The sequence below is a fragment of the Hevea brasiliensis genome, chromosome 18 (assembly GCF_030052815.1).
Source record: "Hevea brasiliensis isolate MT/VB/25A 57/8 chromosome 18, ASM3005281v1, whole genome shotgun sequence".
Lineage (NCBI taxonomy): Eukaryota > Viridiplantae > Streptophyta > Magnoliopsida > Malpighiales > Euphorbiaceae > Hevea > Hevea brasiliensis.
The window spans coordinates 44,909,550-44,931,882 of record NC_079510.1 but is presented as its reverse complement, the minus strand read 5'-3'; the positions used below and the strand labels follow the sequence as shown (position 1 = coordinate 44,931,882).

Sequence of the window (22,333 nt, the reverse complement as noted above, 5' to 3'; positions counted from 1 at the left end):
GGATAAGAACTCTCCTCCGATCTCTATTAAATCATTAAAAATTTTGAGTTGAGACCGGATAAGAACTCTCCTCCGATCTCTATTTAATGCTTATTAAAATTTTGAGTTGAGACCGGATAAGGACTCTCTTTCGATCTCTATTAAATATTTATTAAAATTTTGATTTGAGACCAGATAAGAACTCTCCTCCGATCTCTATTAAGTATTTATTTAAAATTTTGAGTTGAGACCAGATAAGAACTCTCCTCTGATCTCTATTAAGTATTTATTTAAAATTTTGATTTGAGACCGGATAAGAACTCTCCTCCGATCTCTATTTAATTAAAGTTTTGAGTTGAGAATCGGATAAGAACTCTCTTCCGATCTCTTTTAAATTAACAGGAACCTGAATGGGATCTTTCCGATCTCCCGAATTTTAATTTCAGCTACATGTCATAAGGTCCTAAAGCTAAGGATTCTGACGTTCTAAGGTGCAGGGGGTAAGGCTTCTAATTGATATTTTGTGACTAAATAAGAGAAGCTGGACTGAATTTTGCTGACTTCCCCTAAGGTCACTTTACCAGTACCTATTAATGTCCGATCTATTCTGTTTTGTTTACTTTGGTTTTATTCCACTTTATGACATCTTGCCGAATTGCCGTTTACGTCAGCCTAATAGTTTGGCTATTTTCCTGACGTGTTATTCAGGCTCTCTCTCTTGAAAGAGACCCTTAAGTTGCAGTTACCTACGTTTTACCCAACCACTTACACGCTACTAGGAGATAGAAATCTTGCATTCAGAAATGACGAAGGTTAATGAAATGATGGACTGATCGCTAAAGAAATAAACTCGAGAGTAACATTCTTTAAGGTTCTTTGGCACTAAATAAACTTGGAGAAAATCACATACATAAAAAGAATAAAGAAAATGCGGAAAGTAAACGTAAATACTTAATAAAACGGTGATATGAGCTCTTACCTGTAAGGAGCCAAATCTATTGAAATAACTATGGGGTGACAAATAGTAATAAGACAGCGGACTGATTAGCTTGAGGGCTGATGTTCGTTGTGAAATGAAGGGTACTTAGCTAAAATGCAATCAGATTAAGATAAAAACCGAGTGAAATGAAGTTGAGCTTGGATAATGGGAATGAAGACAGAGATGATAAAGGGCTGAAAGTGAGAGTGTGACCAGATAATGAACAAACTGAAAATGTAGAGTTCCAGTATTCAGAATCCTTTTCAAGAAAACACTTCAGAAAACTAGTTTCAAAAGTCTTTCTAATTAAAACTTCAAAGTAGCAGAGTAACAAACTGAATCAAGTTTCAGAGTTCTTCCGCTATAATAACTACCTCTCTTTTTTGCCCGTCCCTTGAACAGTTTTTCATGCAGGTATTTATAGGAATCAGGTGCTCCCCATGAAGGGTCAGGATTTATTTTGAGGGAGATGGAGGGTCAAGATTTCGAAGGACATGATCGGGTGTTCAGGAATTAAAGAGAATCAAAATGAATGGCTGAGATCACTCTTCTGAATATTTGTCCTTTTCTTCTTTCAATCTTACGGTCCCAAATCTTCTCGTCCGGAACGATCTGAGGGCTAAGAGCGAAAGACACTGGTATTGTCGTCTTCTCTCTTGATCCAAGGGTTCCAGGTTTATCCTTATCAGTGAGATCAACGGTGGGGATTGGGATGTACAGGACTGTCATGACATACCCTGGCACCTGTCAGCATTGCGGGCGATTCTTAGGCGTGCGGTGGAGATCTCGTCTGCAACGCTTTAACTACCTCGGCTCTGATTCTGACGACGGTTATTTGGGATTTGTCTTATTCTCTTTGTCTTCCGATCCCTCCCCCTTCTCGATCTTCTTGACACGCTCCTATTCCGATCTCTCATGCTGATCTCCCATCCTCCGATCTCTATTATTCCGATCCCTTAATCAGCCTTGGTCTGGTCAAAGCATTAATTTCCCCTCGATTCCCGAAGCGTCCGCTTCGTTTTCTGCTCAGTAATAAATGCCCGTTTTCCCCTATATATACCCCAGACGAAAGAGACTTCCCTTCATCCCATTTCCTCTCTTCCTTCTTACTTCCCAGTTCTAGCTGCTCCGGCGGAAGTTCCGGCTACAATTGTGGCTTTGATCCTTTTCCGATGGACTTCCTTACTCCTTGACTGAAAATTTACGACCCTGGTGATCGCATAACCTTGTCTGATGATGGTGAGGGAACTGGATCAATTGACCGATCTGGATTGCAGACCTCGACTCTGCCGATCTCGAGTCGCTCAACTGAGTTTATTCGGCTTCTCATCACATTGGGTGTTCCGACAGCGGTTTCCCTCCACATTGGGTGTTCCGACAGCGGGTTAAGCTCCGATCGGCGACACCCTGTGGATCAGTCACAATGTTGGCTATTGACATAGGCTTCTTTAGATAGGATGTTCCGCTGATCTTTAGAGGTCGGCCTTTTGATGTAATCAGATGTAATCCGATCTTGAGATCGCCCAAATGATGTAATATGATTTTTGGAAATGTACTTCGATCTCTTGAGATCGCCCAAATGATGTAATCCGATCTTTTGGAAATAAAGATTTTATTTTGTCAATTATTATCTTATTAATTATTTTCCGAGCTCTAATATGATTATCCGATCTGTAATTCGAAACACCTGGATCTACCGCTCTATAATTAACCGATCTCTTTATGGAATCTTGGAATATTCGTGAGACGTGTCATAACTGCTGGCGAGTCCCTCTAACCGATGCGTTGCCTGGAACCTCGTGAGCATTAAATGCTCGGACGAGTATAAATAGGGGCGAGGGGTTAGCCATTTGCTCCTGTATGTCATTTTCACTCTCTCGCTCGCAACCTCAAAGTTCTCTCGTTTACTCAAGTTCTTCCGACGCCGATCAAACTCCGGTAAGGGCTTTGATCTTCTTTTTAGTTTAAGTTCTTTGTTTTCTTTGAAAATGAGTGGTGCCGAGGGTCAAAGAGCGGCGAGTCCTCCTTCCATTCAGTTCTCGTGGTCGTCTGACGAAGAAGAGGTGGTTGGGCCAAACGCGCAAACAGAACCTCCTAGGGTATCCGTTCCAGCTCGGGGGCGGATCGGACCATCAAGGCAAGTACCTTCTTCAGGGAGGGAGAATCTCCTTATGGACGAGCTGCCATCGATCTTACAAGAGTCCGATCTACAATCGTTCAGCCAGGAGTACAATATTCGTCCTGATTCGTACGAACTTATCCGGTGTCACGGCGATCACCGAGCCGATCACTTCTTTGAAGAGAATGACCTGGTTATGGTATACGAGGAACGATTAAAGGCGGTCTTGGTTCCCTCTGGATGACTTCTTCAAGGAGGTCCTAAAACTTCACCGAGTGTGCATTGCTCAAGTTCACCCTAACTCGTGGCGGATCTTAGTAGCCTTCCGAGGCCTATGCCGAGCTAAGGGAATCAGACCTACGGCTAAGGTGTTCGCCGAACTGCACAGGCTAACTCGCCGAAAGGACGACGAGCACTGGTTCTTTCAGGCGAAGCCTCATTGCGGGCTCTTCACCGATCTGCCCTCCTCCCTTAAAAATTGGAAGAACCGCTTCTTCATTCTGAGGAGCAAAAATCTGACCTGCTTTGAGGACTTCCCCTGTAGCTGGTGGCACTAGGGGCCCCTGCTTCCGAAGCGCATTAACCTGAACTAGGAGGAAAGCTTAATAGTGATGGATCTGAAGAATCAGGCTGCCACTCAAAAGTATTCCTGTTTAGATGCGGTGACTGCCGAGCTGCACCATTGGACCATACAGCTGCTCACCGGCCAAGATCGCGATCTTCTGCTCTCTGACCTCGCAAGATCGGTATTTTCTACATCTCGGATCTCAGACCTTAGCGATCTCACCGACCTCTTCTTTGTGCGGTATGGCGGGTGATGAGGGTTCTCAAGCGGAAGAAAGAAAGAGAGATCTCGGAAAGTAAAGGAGATGAAGCGTTCGAATGCTTCAACTCCCACCATGAACCGGGAGACGCAAGGAGGCCCGTCCCGACCTTCTGGGCCGATCATCGAAGCCGTCCGATCTCCTCCTCAACAGAAGAGCGGCTCCACCCTCCAGCTTGCTCCAAGCACGTAAAGGGGTCCTTCTCAATCTTCGTGAGATCCTCTTCTCGTGGCGCTCAAACGTTGATCGAGTCCCTGAAGAATAACCGGACAGTTCGGGAGAACCCCGGTTTTGCCAAAGTCTTGGGGTCTTCCATCTGCCTTCGGGAGGATCGGGACAGGCTATCCCCGGACAGCCTTGACTATATCTTGACTCGCTCCATGAGCCTGAACGTGGAGTGCCTGGTGAACCAGACCATAGTTCGGGAAAAGGCTCATCGCCTGGGCAAGGAGGTCGAGAAGAAGAATCAGGAAATGGCTTCCCTCCGATCCCAACTCGCATCCGCTCGTGATTACATATCTCAAGTTGAGGGGCGCGAAGTTCTATGAAGACAGTGGCCGAACGTAATCATGTTCGCCGAAAGGGATCGTGCTCTGGGAAGTCCAGCGCCCGCCAACGAGCTTCTCGTGTCGCCCAACTTATCGAGAAGCTTAAGGCGAAAGACGAAGAAATGGTGACAGGGATAGCTGGTGCCTATGTGAATGCTCACAAGGACCTCTTGGCCGAACTCCAGAAGCGTTACCCAGAAGAGGACTTCTCTTGGATGGCCGACTTGGCTCCCGGGGGCGAGGGTGAGGATAGTGAAGAGGAGGGAGAGGATGAGCAAAATGTAGATCAGGCTAGGGGTGATCCCCCAGCCGAATAACTTGTACAAATTTTGCAATGAAATGAAATAGAATTCCTTTTTGTTTGATGAATGGTTGTGATCGGAAAATTTCTAAACACTTTATTGTCTGAGCATATTGAAACAATTGAAAACTATTATTATCCTAAGTGTGAGAGATCGAAAAATACAACATGCATGAGATTGCTAAACGGAACTTAATTGAAAATTTTGGCTTGAACATCTAAGATCGGGATCTTCATTAAACCGGATTAGAACCTTAGCTTGATTATTCCTAAACTTTTAAAAGAGAGGTCAATCATAAATATTGGCAGCAAGGTTCTAGTGTTAGTTCAATTTCGTCTGACAAGAGAGATCGGGAATGTAGTTAACTGGTCAGGATATTTGACAATGGGCTTGAGAGATCGGTGAATGATTGAGAGACCGGTAAGGCTTAGCGTTGACTCAATTCTCTGTGAAGAGAGATCGGTAATATGGCAAAGAGAGGTTGGAAATGTAGTTGGCTGGCAAAGGAAAATTTAGTGCTGGGGATCAGTTTCAAAGTTTATTAATTCTGGGGATCGGTTTCAAGGTTTATTGATTCCGGGGATCGGCCAAAATATGGTGTCGACACTTACCTAAGGTCACTAACCCCCAAGGACCCAAAGTTGCTTGGGTACCTAAAGTTCAATGATTAAATTTCAGGTTTGTTTCAAAGGGATGAAGGAAAGTGAAAAATGGTACATAGATAGTGGTTGTTCAAAGCACATGACTGGCGAAAAGGGCAAGTTTTCAAAAATCACAATGAAAGATGGAGGATACGTAAAATTTGGAGATAAAGGGAAAGGAAAAATAATTGGATATGGCACAATAGGAGCCAAACCTTGTATTGCAGATGTTTCACTTGTTGAATGTTTGAAATACAACCTGCTAAGTGTAAGCCAACTCTGTGATAAAGGTTTTGAGGTAAAGTTTACTTCTTCTCTATGTACAATTAATAACTTAGATAATGATACATTGTTCATTGCAAATAGATCCAATAATGTTTACTTGCTTGACATGAATAATTTTGAAACTAATCATGGTACATGTCTAGTATCTCTTGATAACTCTAGTTACTTGTGGCATAGAAGACTAGGTCATGCAAGCATGCATACACTCTCAAAATTGTCTAAGAAAGAACTTGTTAATGGTCTTCCTAAGATTAATTATGAAAATGAATTTCAATGTAGAGCATATGCACTAGGAAAGCATACTAGAGCATCTTTTAAATCTAAAAATATTGTGTCTACCACTAGGCCATTAGAATTGCTTCATCTTGATTTATTTGGACCCGTAACTCCTACTAGTCTTGGTGGAAAGTCATATGCTTTAGTTATTGTTGATGACTATTCAAGATATACATGGACATTTTTCCTTGCTCATAAAGATGAAACTTTTGAAAAATTCACCTCTTTTAGTAAAATGGTTCAAAATGAAAAAGGCTTTTGCATCTCATCTATAAGAAGTGATCATGGAACTGAATTTGAAAATCATTTGTTTGAGAAATATTGTGATAAACATGGAATTAATCATAATTTTTCAGCTCCTAGAACACCACAACAAAATGGGGTAGTAGAAAGGAAAAATAGGACTTTGCAAGAAATGACTAGAACTATGTTGAGTGAAAATAATTTGCCAAAATACTTTTGGGCTGAAGCTGTTAATACATCTTGCTATGTGTTGAATAGAGTTTTGATTAGACCAATTTTGAAAAAGACCCCCTATGAGCTATGGAAAGGAAGGAAACCAAATATCTCATATTTCAAAGCATTTGGTTGTAAGTGCTATATTTTAAATAACAAGAAGGATAACTTAAAGAAATTTGATGCTAAATCCAATGAAGGAATCTTTCTTGGGTATTCAACAAAGAGTAAAGCCTATAGAGTGTTCAATAGAAGAACTTTGGTTATTGAGGAAACTATTCATATTTTATTTGATGAGACTAATCCTTCTATTAGAAGGAAAAATGCTTGTGATGATAATAATGAGCAGATTTTTGGAAAAGAAAATTCAATATCAAGTCAAGAAATGGAACAAGTTGATGACAAAGATGAGGAAACTCAAGGAGAAACTACAATAGATGTCCATGATGCCAATGAAGATCAAATTAATGAAGAAATGCCAAATTTGGAAGAATTACAAGTAAATGAGCCTCAACATGAAGATTTGCCTAAAGAATGGAGATTCCATAGAAATCATCCCCAAGAAGACATTATTGATGATCCATCTCAAAGGATGATGACTAGAGCACAATTGAGAAGATATTTTGGTAATGTTGCTTTTGTTTCACAAATTGAACCTAAATGTTTTGAATATGCTCAAAATGATGAAAGTTGGATTCTTGCCATGCAAGAAGAACTAAATCAATTTGAGAGAAATAAAGTTTGGAATTTAGTGCCTAGACCAAAAGATCATTCAATTATTGGTACTAAATGGGTTTTTAGAAACAAAATGGATGAAAAAGGCAATGTTGTTAGGAACAAAGCTAGACTAGTGGCTCAAGGCTACAACCAAGAGGAAGGGATTGATTTTGATGAAACCTTTGCTCCGGTTGCTAGAATTGAGGCTATTAGGATGTTGTGTGCCTTTGCATGTTTCAAGGATTTTATGCTTTATCAAATGGATGTCAAGAGTGCATTTTTAAATGGTTATATTGATGAGGAAGTGTATGTTGCACAACCACCAGGCTTTGAAAATCATGAGCATCCAAATCATGTTTATAAACTCACTAAAGCTTTATATGGTTTAAAGCAAGCTCCTAGAGCATGGTATGAAAGGCTTAGTAAATTCTTTTTACAAAATGATTTTCAAAGAGGCAAAGTGGATACAACACTTTTTGTTAAGAAGCATCATAATGATATGCTCATTGTGCAAATTTATGTTGATGATATAATTTTTGGTGCTACTAACGAATCTCTTTGCAAGAAATTTTCTAAGATTATGCAGAATGAATTTGAAATGAGCATGATGGGTGAGCTCACATTCTTCCTTGGACTTCAAATTAAGCAAATGAAAGATGGCATCTTCATAAATCAATCAAAGTACATCAAGGATATGCTAAAGAAATTTAAAATGGAAGATTTGAAGAGCATGGACACTCCTATGAGTTCAACAATTAAAATGGACAGTGATGAAAAAGGTAAAGAAGTAGATACCAAGCTTTATAGAGGTATGATTGGCTCTCTTTTGTATCTTACTGCATCTAGGCCAGACATACACTTCAGTGTTTGCTTGTGTGCAAGATTTCAATCATGTCCAAAAGAATCTCATCTAAGTGCAGTTAAAGGATTTTTAGATATCCCATTGGCTCACAATCAATTGGTTTATGGTATCCAAAGTGTGAATCATTTAATCTTGTTGGCTATAGTGACTCTGATTTTGCTGGAAGTAGACTGGATAGAAAAAGTACTTCAGGTACTTGTCAATTTCTTGGTCTTGCACTAGTTTCTTGGCACAGTAAGAAACAAACTTCAGTAGCTTTATCTACAGCTGAGGCAGAATATATAGTTGCTGGTAGTTGTGTTGCTCAAATTTTATGGATGAAACAACAATTGGAATATTTTGGTTTAAAATATAATCTTGTCCCAATTAGGTGTGACAACACTAGTGCCATAAACTTGGTCAAAAATCCAGTCCAACATTCAAGAACTAAACATATTGAGATTAGACATCATTTTATTAGAGATCATGTTCAAAATGGAAATATCAAAATAGAGTTTGTTGCCTCTGAAAATCAACTTGCTGACATTTTTACAAAACCTCTTAATGAAGAAACTTTTTGTAAAATTAGAAGGGAAATTGGTATGTGTGAACCACTTGCTTAAAATTTAAGTCATAAAAATTTTATGTTTTGCATCTTGTTTAATGCATGTGTGATCTGCTGTGATATAAAGTTTGCTAAGAAATTTCTGAAGATATTAGCTAACTTGTTTGTGTACTCGTAAAATTAGTTTACTGTGTTGTATGCTAATATTGCTTGACTAAAATTAGTTTGCTATATCATGTACTGTTCAAATTTCAAATCAAAAGGTTATTGTTCTTGAAGTTTTCTACGTGTTCACCAATGCATTTATCTTTCCACATTTGATATCATACTCTCAGTAATGTGTCAGACATGTAGAAATGTTTATTTGTGCATATAGGTATAGGTAGACTTGTTTGAAATGCAAAATAAAGTAAAAAAAAAAAAAAAAAAGGGGGAAAAACAGGTTCAGTTGAAAGTACAGTGAAAATGAAAAGCGCGGGACTCAAGAGGACTTAAACCCTCTGCCACACGAAACCTCCACACTTTCTCTCTCTCCTCTGTTTCGATTTCCGACGCCTCCCAAAACTCACCCATTCTCTCTCTCCGGCAAACCATACCCAAACACACCAAATATCTCGACTTTCCTTTCCTCTTCCTCTCTTCACTCACCGAACCACCATTACCCGATTTCATTTTTGTTTTAATGGCTCACACCAAAAGAAAATCCCCTGTTGTTGCAGCTGCTTCATCTTCCTCGTCAGCCTCCGACGATGTTCCTGTCGCGGCATTGCGGAAGAAAATGAAAGGAAAGCAAAACGTGCCGAAATCAAAATCAGCTAGTGAGTCTTCTCACTCGTCCAAGGGTGTCGAATCCCCTAAATCGACGCCAGAAAAGAAAAAGACAGTACAGAAGCAAGGGATGGATGCCAAAAGAAAAATGGGTATCGAAAAACTTTCGGGTTCAGTGGATAAAGCACTGTTGGATTGCAAATTCATCAAATGGGAGAACTTTAATCAGGTAAACTTTCAATTTAAAGAGCTCTTTGAGTTTCAAGGATGGTTAGATGTATGTGAATGTGCGAATGAGTACTACCCTAGGCTTGTTCAAGAGTTTTATAGAACCATGAGAACTGTTGATGATGAGGATCGATTTGAAGTAATTTTAAATACAAATACATATAGTGTTTCTGTTGAACTGATAGCCACGGCTTTAAAATTGCCCAATGATGGAAATAGAATTTCCACACATAAGGATGTTGCTAGAGTAGCAGGATTCAATCTGGTTGAGTTTGAAAATGAGGTGTTCCCTGCTAACACTGCCAAAAATGAGAAATCCACGACCAAAGCCCTCCAGCAGATCCAAATTATTCACAGTATGGTGAACTATGTGTTCTGTCCGAAATCTGGCAGTTATGGCTATTTGAGTCACTTGGACATGTGTATTATGTGGCACATTGTGAATAAAGTTAGGTTGAATTTAGCTTACTTAATTTTCAAAAACATGTGCAAAGCCTATGGGATTGGAAAACTGCCTTATGCACATTTGTTAACTGCTGTGTTTAAAGAGCTAAAGGTGAATATCACTAAGGAAAGCTCTAGGGCTGACTTGATAGTGCTTAGAGAAATACATTCAGACACTGATGGGAGAAAAACAAGATTTGAAAAGGGTGGTTCCTCCTCTGCTAAAGTTGATTTTGGTTCTGCTAGTGAAGTTTTGAATGAAATTCAAGGGATAAAAGCTACTGTTAATGAACATTTTAGTTCAACAAATCAGTCCCTTGACATTCTCAGAAAATTTGTTGATGTGGTTGACTATAAAGTGAGTCACTTGCTCACTCAAAATGAGGAGTTAAAGAAGCTGATTATGGCTCTTCAGCAGGCTAAGGAAATTGGAGTTCCAACTAAAGTTGAGGCTGCTACTCAGGTTTCTGCTGATAAGAAAGAAAGCAACAAAGTTGAAGAGTCTCCTGCTGATATGGCATGTGAAAGTGGTCAAGTTGCTGAAGCTGAACTTGAACCTGTAGTGGATGCCCATGATGAGCATGCTAGTGACCAAGTTCTTGAACCTGAAATTGGTCCTACAGCTGATGTACCTACTGAACTTGATGGTAACAAGGTTGTAGAAGCTGAAAGTGAGTTACCAAAGGAAGGTGAAAAGGTTCTAGAATTTGAACAAGTTGTTGAACCTCCACCTGCTCCACCAGTTGAGCCAGCTGCTGCTCCTACGCAACACCAGGAACCTTCTTTAAAAGATCACCAAGCTAGTGCTCAAACTCAGCTATCTGCAGTTGCTACCCCTGCAGCAAAGAAAGGTAAGAAAAGGTACAAGTCAACCATGTCAAATCCATACCAGACCCTCGCTGTTGCTCTTCAACCACCTTCTGAAGATGATGAGGCCGAGAAAGATGATCAAGTGGCTGACCAAGCACCTCCGGCCCCTATTATTAAACTCCCTAGGAAGAAAATGGTGCCTTCAAAATCCACTCGCAGGAGTAACAGACTTAAATAGCATCTCATCTGGATTTTTAGTTTACTATCTGCATATTTAGTTTCCTAGTCTGTTTGCTACTATTGGTTTTTAGTTTGCTACTGTCTACCTTACTGCGTTTACCTTGGGCTAACATGATTCTTTTTGGATTATTTTCTCCTGTTTCCTTTTTGATTGATGACAAAAAGGGGGAGAATGGATATGGATATGTGAATATGTGTTCATGTGAATATGTGTTGATACTTGTGTTGATGAACATGGAAATAAGGAAATGTGTTGAATATGTGTTGATACTTGTGTTGATGAACATGGAAATATGGAAATGTGTTGATATACTTGTGAAGTGTGATGATATGTGAATATGTGTGGATGGAAATGTGTTTATACTGGTGTTTATACTTGTGAATTGTGAATATGCTTTATAGCATAAATTCAGGGGGAGCTTATAATAGATTTCTTAGAAATTATGTGCATATATTTAGGGGGAGCATTTTCGGTATACTATACTTGGATTTACATACTCACATAAATTCTCACACACTTTTATTTTTGACTGATTGATTCAGTTGAGTTTTGTCATCATCAAAAAGGGGGAGATTGTTGACCCCGTGTAGCTCAAAATGAGCATTGATTTTGATGATAACAAAACTCAAAGAGAATCTATCTAACCTAACCTTAAAGTGATGTGTAGATTCTTTGTCTTATTACTAAAGAATTCTTGAAGTTGCATCTAATGAGAAAGGGTACTCAAAGGCATTTTAAGACAAATACAAAATGAGAAAAGGACAAGACTATGGAAGCCAAGACTCAAAGAAAAGGTATGAAAGGCATAGTATTAAGGAGTGAGTCTTAGGTCTTTTGTGAAAAGAATGAATGAGAATTTAGTCATATGGAGCTCAAAAATAAAATTTTATCTTCTGATTACTTTTTCTCATCATGACCTTGGATACTACCATTGAAATATTTTTTAAGGTCTAAATCATTTGACATTGCAAGTTGAGATATGCAGCTGTTGACTTAGTTTGCTAACTGGTTTGCTAAATTTTTCAGTTTGCTAATTAGTTTGCTAAAAAAGTTAGTTTACTAACCAGTTTACTGACTGCTCCTAAAATTTCATTAGTTTGCTAATTTATCAGAGCTGCTCAACTTCACACAAAAGGACAAAATAACCGCTATTTTGTCTTGGGTAGTGTGTATAATGTTCTAAAAGGGTTTCAAACGGTCTAAAATGATTTGAGACTATAAATACACATTCTCTACTTCATTTACACTTGATGAAAGCTAACATTTGAACTCCAACATTGATTTTTCATTTATTGCTTTCATTCAAGAGCTTTAAAGATTTTGAGCTTCCATTGGCAAATCAACTCATCTCTTCTTTATAGTTTGATTTGTATTGAGTAAGAGTGAGTGTTGAAATATTAAATTGCATTCAAGAGAGGTTGTACAAGCACCTATTGAAGCTTGGGAGAGTTAGTGCTTGTGATTGCACTTGAGAAGGTTTCAAGCTACCTTGGTGTAAAAGCTTGGTGTTGAAAAATTGTAAAGGGCTTTTGGTCTCTTGCCTTCAAAAGAGCAAATAGTGAAGAGAAGACTCAAAGAGGGTTCTTTGAGAGAGTGGATGTAGGCTAGTTAAGCCGAACCACTATAAAAATCCTTGTGTTTGATCTCTCTATCCTTTACCCTTTTACTTATGTGCAATTTTAAATTTTTCTTCATATACATGATATTGAATGTTGGTTAAATAGATTGAGTTGATAAATTTGTGGACATATTAAGTGACTTGAGAAATCAATTGTATATTGTATGGTGCATGCCTTGTTAGATATTGCCATATACATTGATTGAGGGTTAAATTGCATCTTAGGAACACATTGTTGAAGCTCATATTGATTTCATTGCATATAAAGAAACACTTAGTTGAACATAGCCACAATTTTTCATTAGGCTACAAGCAAGGGCCGAAAAATTGTTAAAGTCCAATTCACCCCCCTCTTGGACTATTTTTGGGACAACAAATATAATAATTATTTTTATAATTTTTTAAAATTTATCTTATTATTACTGTTCATTCCTTTTATTGAAATAAAAAATAATTTAATAAAATTTAAAAATATTTTAAAATAATTTAGATAATAATTATTATCCAAATTCAGTTAGAATATAAAAGTGGATGTATTTATAATTATGAAGGGTCAATTATTTGCTTTCCATCCTCTCAATCTCTCTCCCTCTCTCTCTCTCTCTTTCTATATATATATATATATATATATATATATATAGGATTTGCCCTATAAAAGCTCACGAATATTTAGAGAACAGAAGGAAATTCTCCAACCACTTCCTAATTGATAAGCAAATACCCTTCAATCTCTCTTAACCTCTATCTCTCTCTAAAAATGGAAAAACCTACACCAAATTTTGTGCAAAGTTCACTCATCAATCCTTACAAATCCAAAGATCGCTACCCAAAAAAGGCCAAGGGCATGTCCTTCTTTGCCTTTGTTTTGTCTATTTTTATCTATATCTCTATCTTCTATATCTTCAACCTCTCCCCTTCAAAGCTCTTCAAAAACTTCAAGTTTTGGTTCTTCATTTGCAACACTATCATTATCATAATTCTAGTAGATTATGGTGCATTCTCTTCCTCCAAAGACAACAATAAACAACTTGATCTTTACCAGGACTACATAATGAGAAGGCAAAGAAGTGCTCCATCTTCCTACAGACAATACTATTCTCAAATTATCAAGACACACATTCCTGAAGAAGAGGTAGAGGACTTGCAGGAGAAGAGAAAAGTAACGCATCAAAGAACCAGAGTCCCTGCAGAAACAAGATTGTCAATTGTTCGTGAAAGGTCTAGCACAAGCTTCCAAGGCACTAACAAGAAAAAGCTTGAAAGTTGCTTAAAACAAGAAAATGTTAATGGAGGTCTTGAGAAGAAGAAGTTGATCCAGGCAAAAACATTACTTCAGCGTAGTAAGTCAGATGCCACTAAAAGGGTAGTGATTGATGAGAGTAAGAACATTATTAGAAGGGTAGAAACTGAGAGGTACGACTCACCACCAGACCCTCTAGATGAAGAAGAAAATAATAAAAATGATTATGCAAATATGTCCAATGAAGAGTTAAACAGAAGAGTTGAAGAGTTTATTCAAAGATTCAATAGGCAGATTCGACTTCAGAGAGATGTTTATTAGATTATATATATACATATATTCCAAGACAATTTGCTGTGTCTCTTAGCTTCTGTTTTGTTTTTCATGTCTTCCACTAGCTATTAATTTTTTTCTTTGTTATTACAGTATAAATGCCTTAATTAGAGTTTTGTATTCGGACTTGTCTTTGTCGATAACATTTTTCCTTTTGTTACTAAACCTCTTATAACTTGGTTTATGATCCATTTTCTTCTGCAATATTTGATATTTTATTTAATTTATATATGTTTTAGGTAAAACCCATTCCTAATTAATTAATTAAAAATTATTAATTATATAAATAAAAAATATAAATTTATTAGCAACAGTTTTCAGATTAACACACCTTATAATACATAAAAATAATACTCTATCTAATAAAATTCGTAAATTCTTCTTAAAATGTAGAGAATAGACTCTATATAATTATGAGACTGAGAATATCTAATGCTTCACATTTACAAAATCTCACATTCATATTTTGCACATTTTCCCATTAATTAATGGAGAAAAACCAATTCTAAAATGAGAGATTTTTATAATATCATTTTTACCCTTTAATGCCTCTCTTTCTCTCTCTCTCTCATTCCCCTTGATCTCTCTTCCTTGTCTTTTGCTTCTCTCTCTCACACCACCTCTCTGTTTTATTTTCTCTCCCATTCTCCTGTATCCCTTTTCCTCTCTTTTTGTTGGGTTCTATCTTCATCTATCTCTCCCTCATCTTGAATTCGTCTTAATATCTACACAAACTCAAAAAATTCAATCCAAAATATAAAGGAATGAGGAATACACAAACAAAGGAAAGCCAGACAAATTGCAATTTTAAAGAGAAACCCGCAAAATCAAAGGATGTCCGCAAAATTAAAATCGTAATTTCACACTTCAATATCAGCATAATTGAGTTTGTTGCCAAATCCAAATCCCACCTAGCTTTTCTCATAAAATCTTTCAAAATTTAGATACATTTCACTTATTATGTAGCACCTTAATTTAGAGTTTATATATATAATACCCTAATATTTGAATTTTAATTTATAATACAAAATCCTTTTAACTTTTAATTTATAAAAATAAATTTATCTATTTATTTATAATATTATTTTAAGAAAAAAAAAGCTAATCTCCTCCAAATTTTTATTTTAGTACTTATAAATTAGTTTAACAAAGTGTTTTACTATGTTACCTTTATTTAATTTTTAAAATTTCACATAAATCTTACTTATCCCTTTTAGTCATTTTAATAATAAATATGCACCGTTGCCAATTTTCCTATCATTTTATTGACCAATTATCATTTAAAACAAAATGAATAAATGACTTAGATACCTTCCCTAAAGCCTCTTACTTGGTGCCTCCCCTCTTCTCTCGATTTCTCTCTTAGTCTTATTCTCTTTGATGTAGGTTCCCTTAGCCTTCATTCCTTATATCTCATTATAAAAAAAATTAAAAAAAAAAAATCTCAATTACAAATTTTAAATTGCATAGAATGGACAATCGCAATCAGAAAAGAGCAATTTAATTGCTCATCAATTTTTTTTTTAAAAAAAAAAAAAGAAGGAAGAAATAAAAAAAACTAGAATCATCCATTACCAGCAATAATAGCAAGTGTAAACAATCACAATCAACCATCGATTATCCAAAACCCTAATCAGCCATACTTTAATTCATCGCCCAAATAACCAGAAGCACTTTACGTTAGTATGTAATACAATAATATTCAAATTATATACGTCAAGCCGCACTGATATTAAATTACTTTTACCTTTCATGTATTAATTATATTATTATTGTCTATTTTTTCATTGTTTATTTAATAGCAATTAAGAATTAATTAATTATCTCTTCAGTAATAGTTGCTTGGAAGCATTTGCTTGTTTTAACATCAATAAACAGTCAAGTATATATTGCTTAATAATAGGATTAGTTCTGGACAGATAACCTTATTCTTTAATATATGTATTTCCATTACAAATTGATATTGACACCAAAGCCAAATCTGAAGGGCATGATTGATCTTTTTTATTTTTTTAATTTGCTCCATTTTTTTTTCTTGCCATTTTGTATTTATATTCTTTTTTTTTATTAATTTGAAAAAAAAAATTGTTCAGTTTAGATCATAATGGGGTGTTTGATTTACCTGTTGGGTGCAGCTGATAGCTGATAGATACCCAAATAGGTGAATTAGATTGTTTAGTAAGTTTTAAAAAATAAATGTGATAGGTAACTGATATGGTACCCATCAGTTGTAGTTTGTATCAGCTCTATTTTTAGAGTTGTTTCTCATCAGTTAATAGTTAATTTGATTTTATTTTTTATTTTGACTATATTATCCTTTTTTATTTAAATAAAAAATTAATATTATTAATACTTTCATATTTTTTATTTATAATTTTAACATTTTAATTAACACATTTCAACTTAGTTAAAATATTTTTTATTAATAACATAAAATATAAAATATTTATTTATATGTAAAAACTTAAAATTAATTATAAGTTTTTTCTTTATCAATAATAATAATTATTTTATTATTTTATCTATATTTTTAAAATTATTTAATTATTTTTTTAAAAAATTTAATTATTTTCTTATTTCAATAATAAAATAAATGATATAATATAATAGATTAATAATTATATATTTATTTTAATAATATAATAAATGATTAATACTCAACTCAACTCAACTAAGCCTTTATCCTAAAAATTTGGGTCGACTATATGGATTCTCATTTTCCATTCTAAACGATTTTATGTTAAATCCTCATAAATATGTAATGTTTATAGGTCATTATATAATATTTATAAATAATATAATATATTAATTTAATAATTATATATTTAATTTAATAATAAATAAATAACATAATATAATAAATTTATAATTTTATATTTATTTCAATAATAAAATAAATCATATAATATATACTCATATTAATCATTTCACATATTAATAGCAACAGCTAAATATAGTCTTACCAAACACTTAACATAAATCAGTTATCATCAGCTACCAGCTATCAACTATCAGTTAACAGTAACAACTATCAGATAACAGTTATCAGCTGTATTAAATAGTTAAACTAAATAGGCCCTAAAAATAAATATTCAAAAAGTAAAAATATATTTTAAATAAAAAAATTACTAATCATGTATTGTAATTTTCTTTTTTCTTATCTTATTACATATTAATTAGGTATACATTTTCTTTATTATATTTGCAATTATTTATTGAAATTAAAATAAAAAATATAAAATCTTTAAATCTTTTTTTCTCTACTCTCTCTCTATATATATATATGATTGATGTTTAAACTTTTGTTATTGTACATATTATAATTGCGTGGCAATTGCTATTATTTATTTCCACGAAATCATGATGGCTATAAATTTAATTTTATTGCAAAAATCTGAAAAATATATATTTTATAAAGATTAAGGCTATGTTAAATAATATTAACCGTTATTAAAATAGCTGTTAATTATTAATTATTAGATATTAATTATTAATAATTAGATATTATAGTGATTTAATAACAGTATATCTTATCAACTCTAATCAAAATATTTATTCAATCTCTAAAAGATAAATGATAAATTTTTATAAATCACCTCCTTAATATCTAAATATTAATATAAATATTATACCAACGAATAATATAAATGCTAATATATTAATAGAGAATTTAGTTTTTGCAATGCTAATATATATTTTCAAAGAGTTTGTCAAAATGAATCATGAAATAATTTTTTTTTTAAATTATTATATTTTTCTGCTTCATTAATTTTAGAGATGCCATTTTCTATACATATATGTTTCACAAATCATTAATATTTGGTTTTACTAAAGCGTCAATAATTCATGAATGAAAACATTGTTCTGGTTATGTTATATACGTAGAGTTTCTGGGAGTGATTGATTGAGAAATATCTGATTGGAAACTATTGAGAAGATAATACGTGCGTTGCCATTAATAATTAAGACAACACAGATGGTCGGTGGATATTTGTCTGATTTTTTCTCCGGTGGGTATTTTTAAGAAAATTATTTCACGTTTTCAAACTGTTTTTGTATATATTATTGTATATTTTAAGACTTGATTGAGATTTTTTCTAGAAATTTACTTGTTTTTTTTTTTTATGCAGAATTGATGGGCTTTAACATCATTTTAAAAATTACTTTGTTAAACGAAAATTGCCCACGTCATGTACACATCCCCTTACATTTATTAAAGAGACATTTAAAATATAAAATTTACAAGACCGAATATATGCGAGTGATTTAATATCTAGATTAGATTTAACTTTGATATCATATTAATGAAATATATTAAATTAATTTAAGTGTTTGAGTTATGTATAAATTTAATAAAAAAGAACTTTTTATATTTAATTTAAATTTTTTCTTTCTATTAAATTATTTTTAATATTTTTTGTAAAATTTATAACATATAACTATAATATTTTCATTTAATATTTACATATCTAACTTTATTTTTTAATAAAATTGAATTTTATCACTTTTATAAAATAATAATCATAAATTACAAATTAATGATTATTTAATCCAATTTATTATTTTATTTTTTAAAATTATAAATTTAACATAATTGATTAAAAAAAGAAATTAAAATATTAATATAATAATATTGATTCGTAAGCCAAACTCTCTTTAGCAAGTGCCACGTGACAACTTGTACGACAAACTTAGCAAGCTTTGTTGGACCTAACTCTATTTCAAAAATATCTTGTAAAAAAAAAATTATCCAAGTCATATATGAATTCTTTTTTTAAATACTTAACAGATATGTTAATAATTTATTTAATTTAATGATTTTAGAGTTTTTTTTTAAGATTTATGAAATATTATTGAATTTAAATTTTCTTTGAAATAAAAAAAAAAGAAGAAAAAACTCAAAATATAAGCCATAAAGTTAGACGCCCATTATTAGTCAAAATTAGAGAGATACTTTTTTAACTATGAATTAATGTATTATGAACGTTGCTCTTCAAACCAATATAACATAAAGAATGAAGCTTGGCATACATTAAACCATAAAGGGGAAAATTCACCGAAGAGAATGGCAAGGATTGGTTTCCAAAGGGAGTTAGTTCTATTAGGAAAAAATTAATGAGAAATTACAAGTTCTGCGATTTATTTTTCTTATAGTACACTCCACATCGGTTGTAGATGCGTGTGTGTGTGGGTTTGTAAGCATATACTAAGACTCCTCCCAGTCAGCAATTGCCTGAGTGTGAGTATTGGTACAGTAACTCCAATACTCCCGTGTGTGTGCGTTTGTCTTCTTCGACAAAAAAACATTAAAGGCCTTGAGCCGGTTTGAGTTGGCCGGTGTGGTCTGGTTGAGGTCTCATGTGGAGCGTGCCTAGGACTGAGCCTTCGGGTTCCCACATCGGTTGTGAATGCGTGCGTGTGAGTTTATAGGTATGTACTAAGGCTTCTCCCAGTCAGCAATTGCCTGGATGTAAGTGTTGGTACAGTAACTCCTATACTCCCATGTGTGTGCGTTTGTCTTCTTCGATAGAAAAAAAAAATTCTTATAGTACACCAATCAATTTTTTTTTAAGTTAAAATCAGTTGTCACATGCTTTAGGTAATTCTAATTAGAATAGTAAAATTAATAAATAACAAATTGAAATGCAAACATATACTTTACTAGTATGGAAAAAGATATTTATCATTATCTCGTATGATTTAATTCAATGGTTAAAGACATATCACTTACTTAGGTATTAATTTCAAATTCTCACTTTTATAATCTTTTATATAAAAGAGAAAATACACATTTGTGATTAAAGTTATTATTCCTCATACAAATGAGATGCATTAAATAAAACTTAATAGGTAGAAGGGTGCACTAAATAAATTTTAATAGGTGCATATTTACATGACAATCATACTATTGAAAACGGATATATCTACAATGGTTTTATTGTAAGTGTTAATTGTGATGAGTCTCACATAAATCTCATTATGATCAACATTTATATATGTCGATTTCACTAAATATTCAACTCAACTCAACTCAACTCAACTAAGCCTTTATTCCAAAAATTTGGAGTCGGCTATATGGATTCTCTTCCTCCACTCTAAACAATTTTGGGTTAAATCCTCGGAAATGTGTAATGTTTCTAGGTCATGTTATATGACTCTCCTCCAAGTCAGTTTAAGTCTATCCCTTCTTTTCTTTCTATCCTCTAACCTAATGTGCTATACTTGTCTAACTGGAGCCTCTATATGTCTACGCTTTACATGACCAAACCACCTCAATCTCCTTTCTCTCAACTTAGCCTCAATTGGCACCACTCCTACCTTTTCTCTAATACTCTCATTACGGACTTTATCTAGTCTAGTATCGTAACACCCCTATGTTCAGTAGTTCCATACATTCCACTGTTCTGGTGACTAGTGTTTGGCCGGACAGTCGGGATGTGAAAAATCATATTTAAGTCATCTAGAAAAGTCACAAACAAAAATTAATAGCAATTACATGAAGGTTAAATGCAAATGAAGAAAATAAGACATAAAGGGTTAAATGAGTCAGAGTCACAGCGATGGGTGATTGAACCGAGAAGTGACTGCGAGATCAGTTGCTACCCTAATTTCGTATGGGACATTGAGACACCCCAAGCTTTGTAACAATTGCGAAGTTAGTGGAAATGAGAGAATTCCAGAAAAGAGTTAGAAACAAGGTCAAATAATTGAATCAGGGTTCCGAAAGCAATTTAATGCTATTGGAAAAACAGATCAAACCGGTAATGGGCAATTCGGTCAATTCACCCTTAGAGGTGACTCATGGCCTAAATGTCTATTAAAATGTAGGAAATTAAATTCATGAAAAATATATTAGAAATGAAGAGATATGTGTAGAAGGAAAGAAAAAGAAAATTTAAATAAAGCTTTATGACATCATTATGTTCATGTAAGCATGATGTCATAAACCAAATATATTTAATAATTAACTAAATCATTTTTTATGGGATAATTATAAAAGGAAATAAATAGAAGGAAAAAAAAAAAGAGAAAAGTCTTCTCTTTCCTTGTGTTGCCGTCACCCCCTCTCTCTCTTCCTCTTTCACAAATCCACCATTAAAGCTCATTTTGAGCTTGAATAATAACCTATTTTAGCCACAATTTTTCTAGTTCCCTTAACTAAACCTTGCTTTTGGGTCTTGGTAAGGAGATTGGAAGAAAGAAAATTAAAGAAAAGTGAAGAATTTAAGAAGATTGAAATTCATCAAGTGAGGTAAGTCTTTCTTTCCATTTAAATTAAGTAATATGTATGGAGAGGGAATTGAATAAGTAGAATTAACTTAGCAAAATTGAAAAAAATCATGTAAGTATGGAATCCCATGAATTTCAGCCAGCCAAGAGGAAAATGTGATTGAAGTGAATTAAATGGAATTAAGTGTGTAATTAGGCTTAACTAAGTATGTGGAAGTGATTAGGGTAGTGAATTGGATATGAATTAATCAATTGGGAAATTAGGGCTCTTGAAAATTGGAAATTTAGGGAAAATTTTGGGGATTTGGTGAATTGATGCAAATTGACCTAATTGAAGCTTAAATTGGTCAATTGGTATGAATTGGAATGTGATTGAATAATTGAAACTAAAATTGAATGGTGTATGTGTAAGGGTTAATTCTGGCAGCTTGACCCATGCCCATTCAAATGAGTATAACTGAAATTCTGTTGCTCCAATTAGTGTGAGGCCAATTGAAGATAAAAATTAAGACCCAAAGCTACAATTTTTATGTAGAAACCTAGCCCTAAAACTGACCTTAAGTTGATGACAAATTAGGTTGAATTCGGATCACACACCCTGCCACTGTACAGAATTGACCATATAAATAGTACTTATTCAAATAGTCATAACATGGTGTAGAAAGGTCCAAATGACCTAATTTTTATATCAATGGAAAGCTTAGACATAGTAGAACAATTTTTATGAGGAACACAAACTCAAATTTTGACCACAACCTAGTCAAATTGCTAACCAAAGTTGGTCTCTCAAATCTCCTAGAACCAGAATTGTGCCCAGAATTCTGAATTTTATCAATCTGGCCAGCCACATTAGAAATAGCATTACTTGAGCTACAAAACTCAAAATGGA

General features: G+C 34.1%; 1 protein-coding gene across 1 annotated transcript; it reads left to right on the top strand.

Annotated features, from left to right (window-relative positions):
• Positions 1-13,332: 13,332 nt before the first annotated feature.
• On the top strand, positions 13,333-14,359 carry LOC110646571 (uncharacterized). Its single transcript, XM_021800049.2, has one exon. The coding sequence runs from the start codon at positions 13,399-13,401 to the stop codon at positions 14,200-14,202; it is 804 nt and encodes a 267-aa protein (XP_021655741.2). The 5' UTR covers positions 13,333-13,398; the 3' UTR covers positions 14,203-14,359.
• The last annotated feature ends 7,974 nt before the right edge of the window (positions 14,360-22,333 follow it).

What these genes read in the sequence shown, in the direction of transcription:
- LOC110646571 (XM_021800049.2), top strand. Translation starts at nt 13,399, where the DNA reads ATGGAAAAACCTACACCAAATTTTGTGCAAAGTTCACTCATCAATCCT.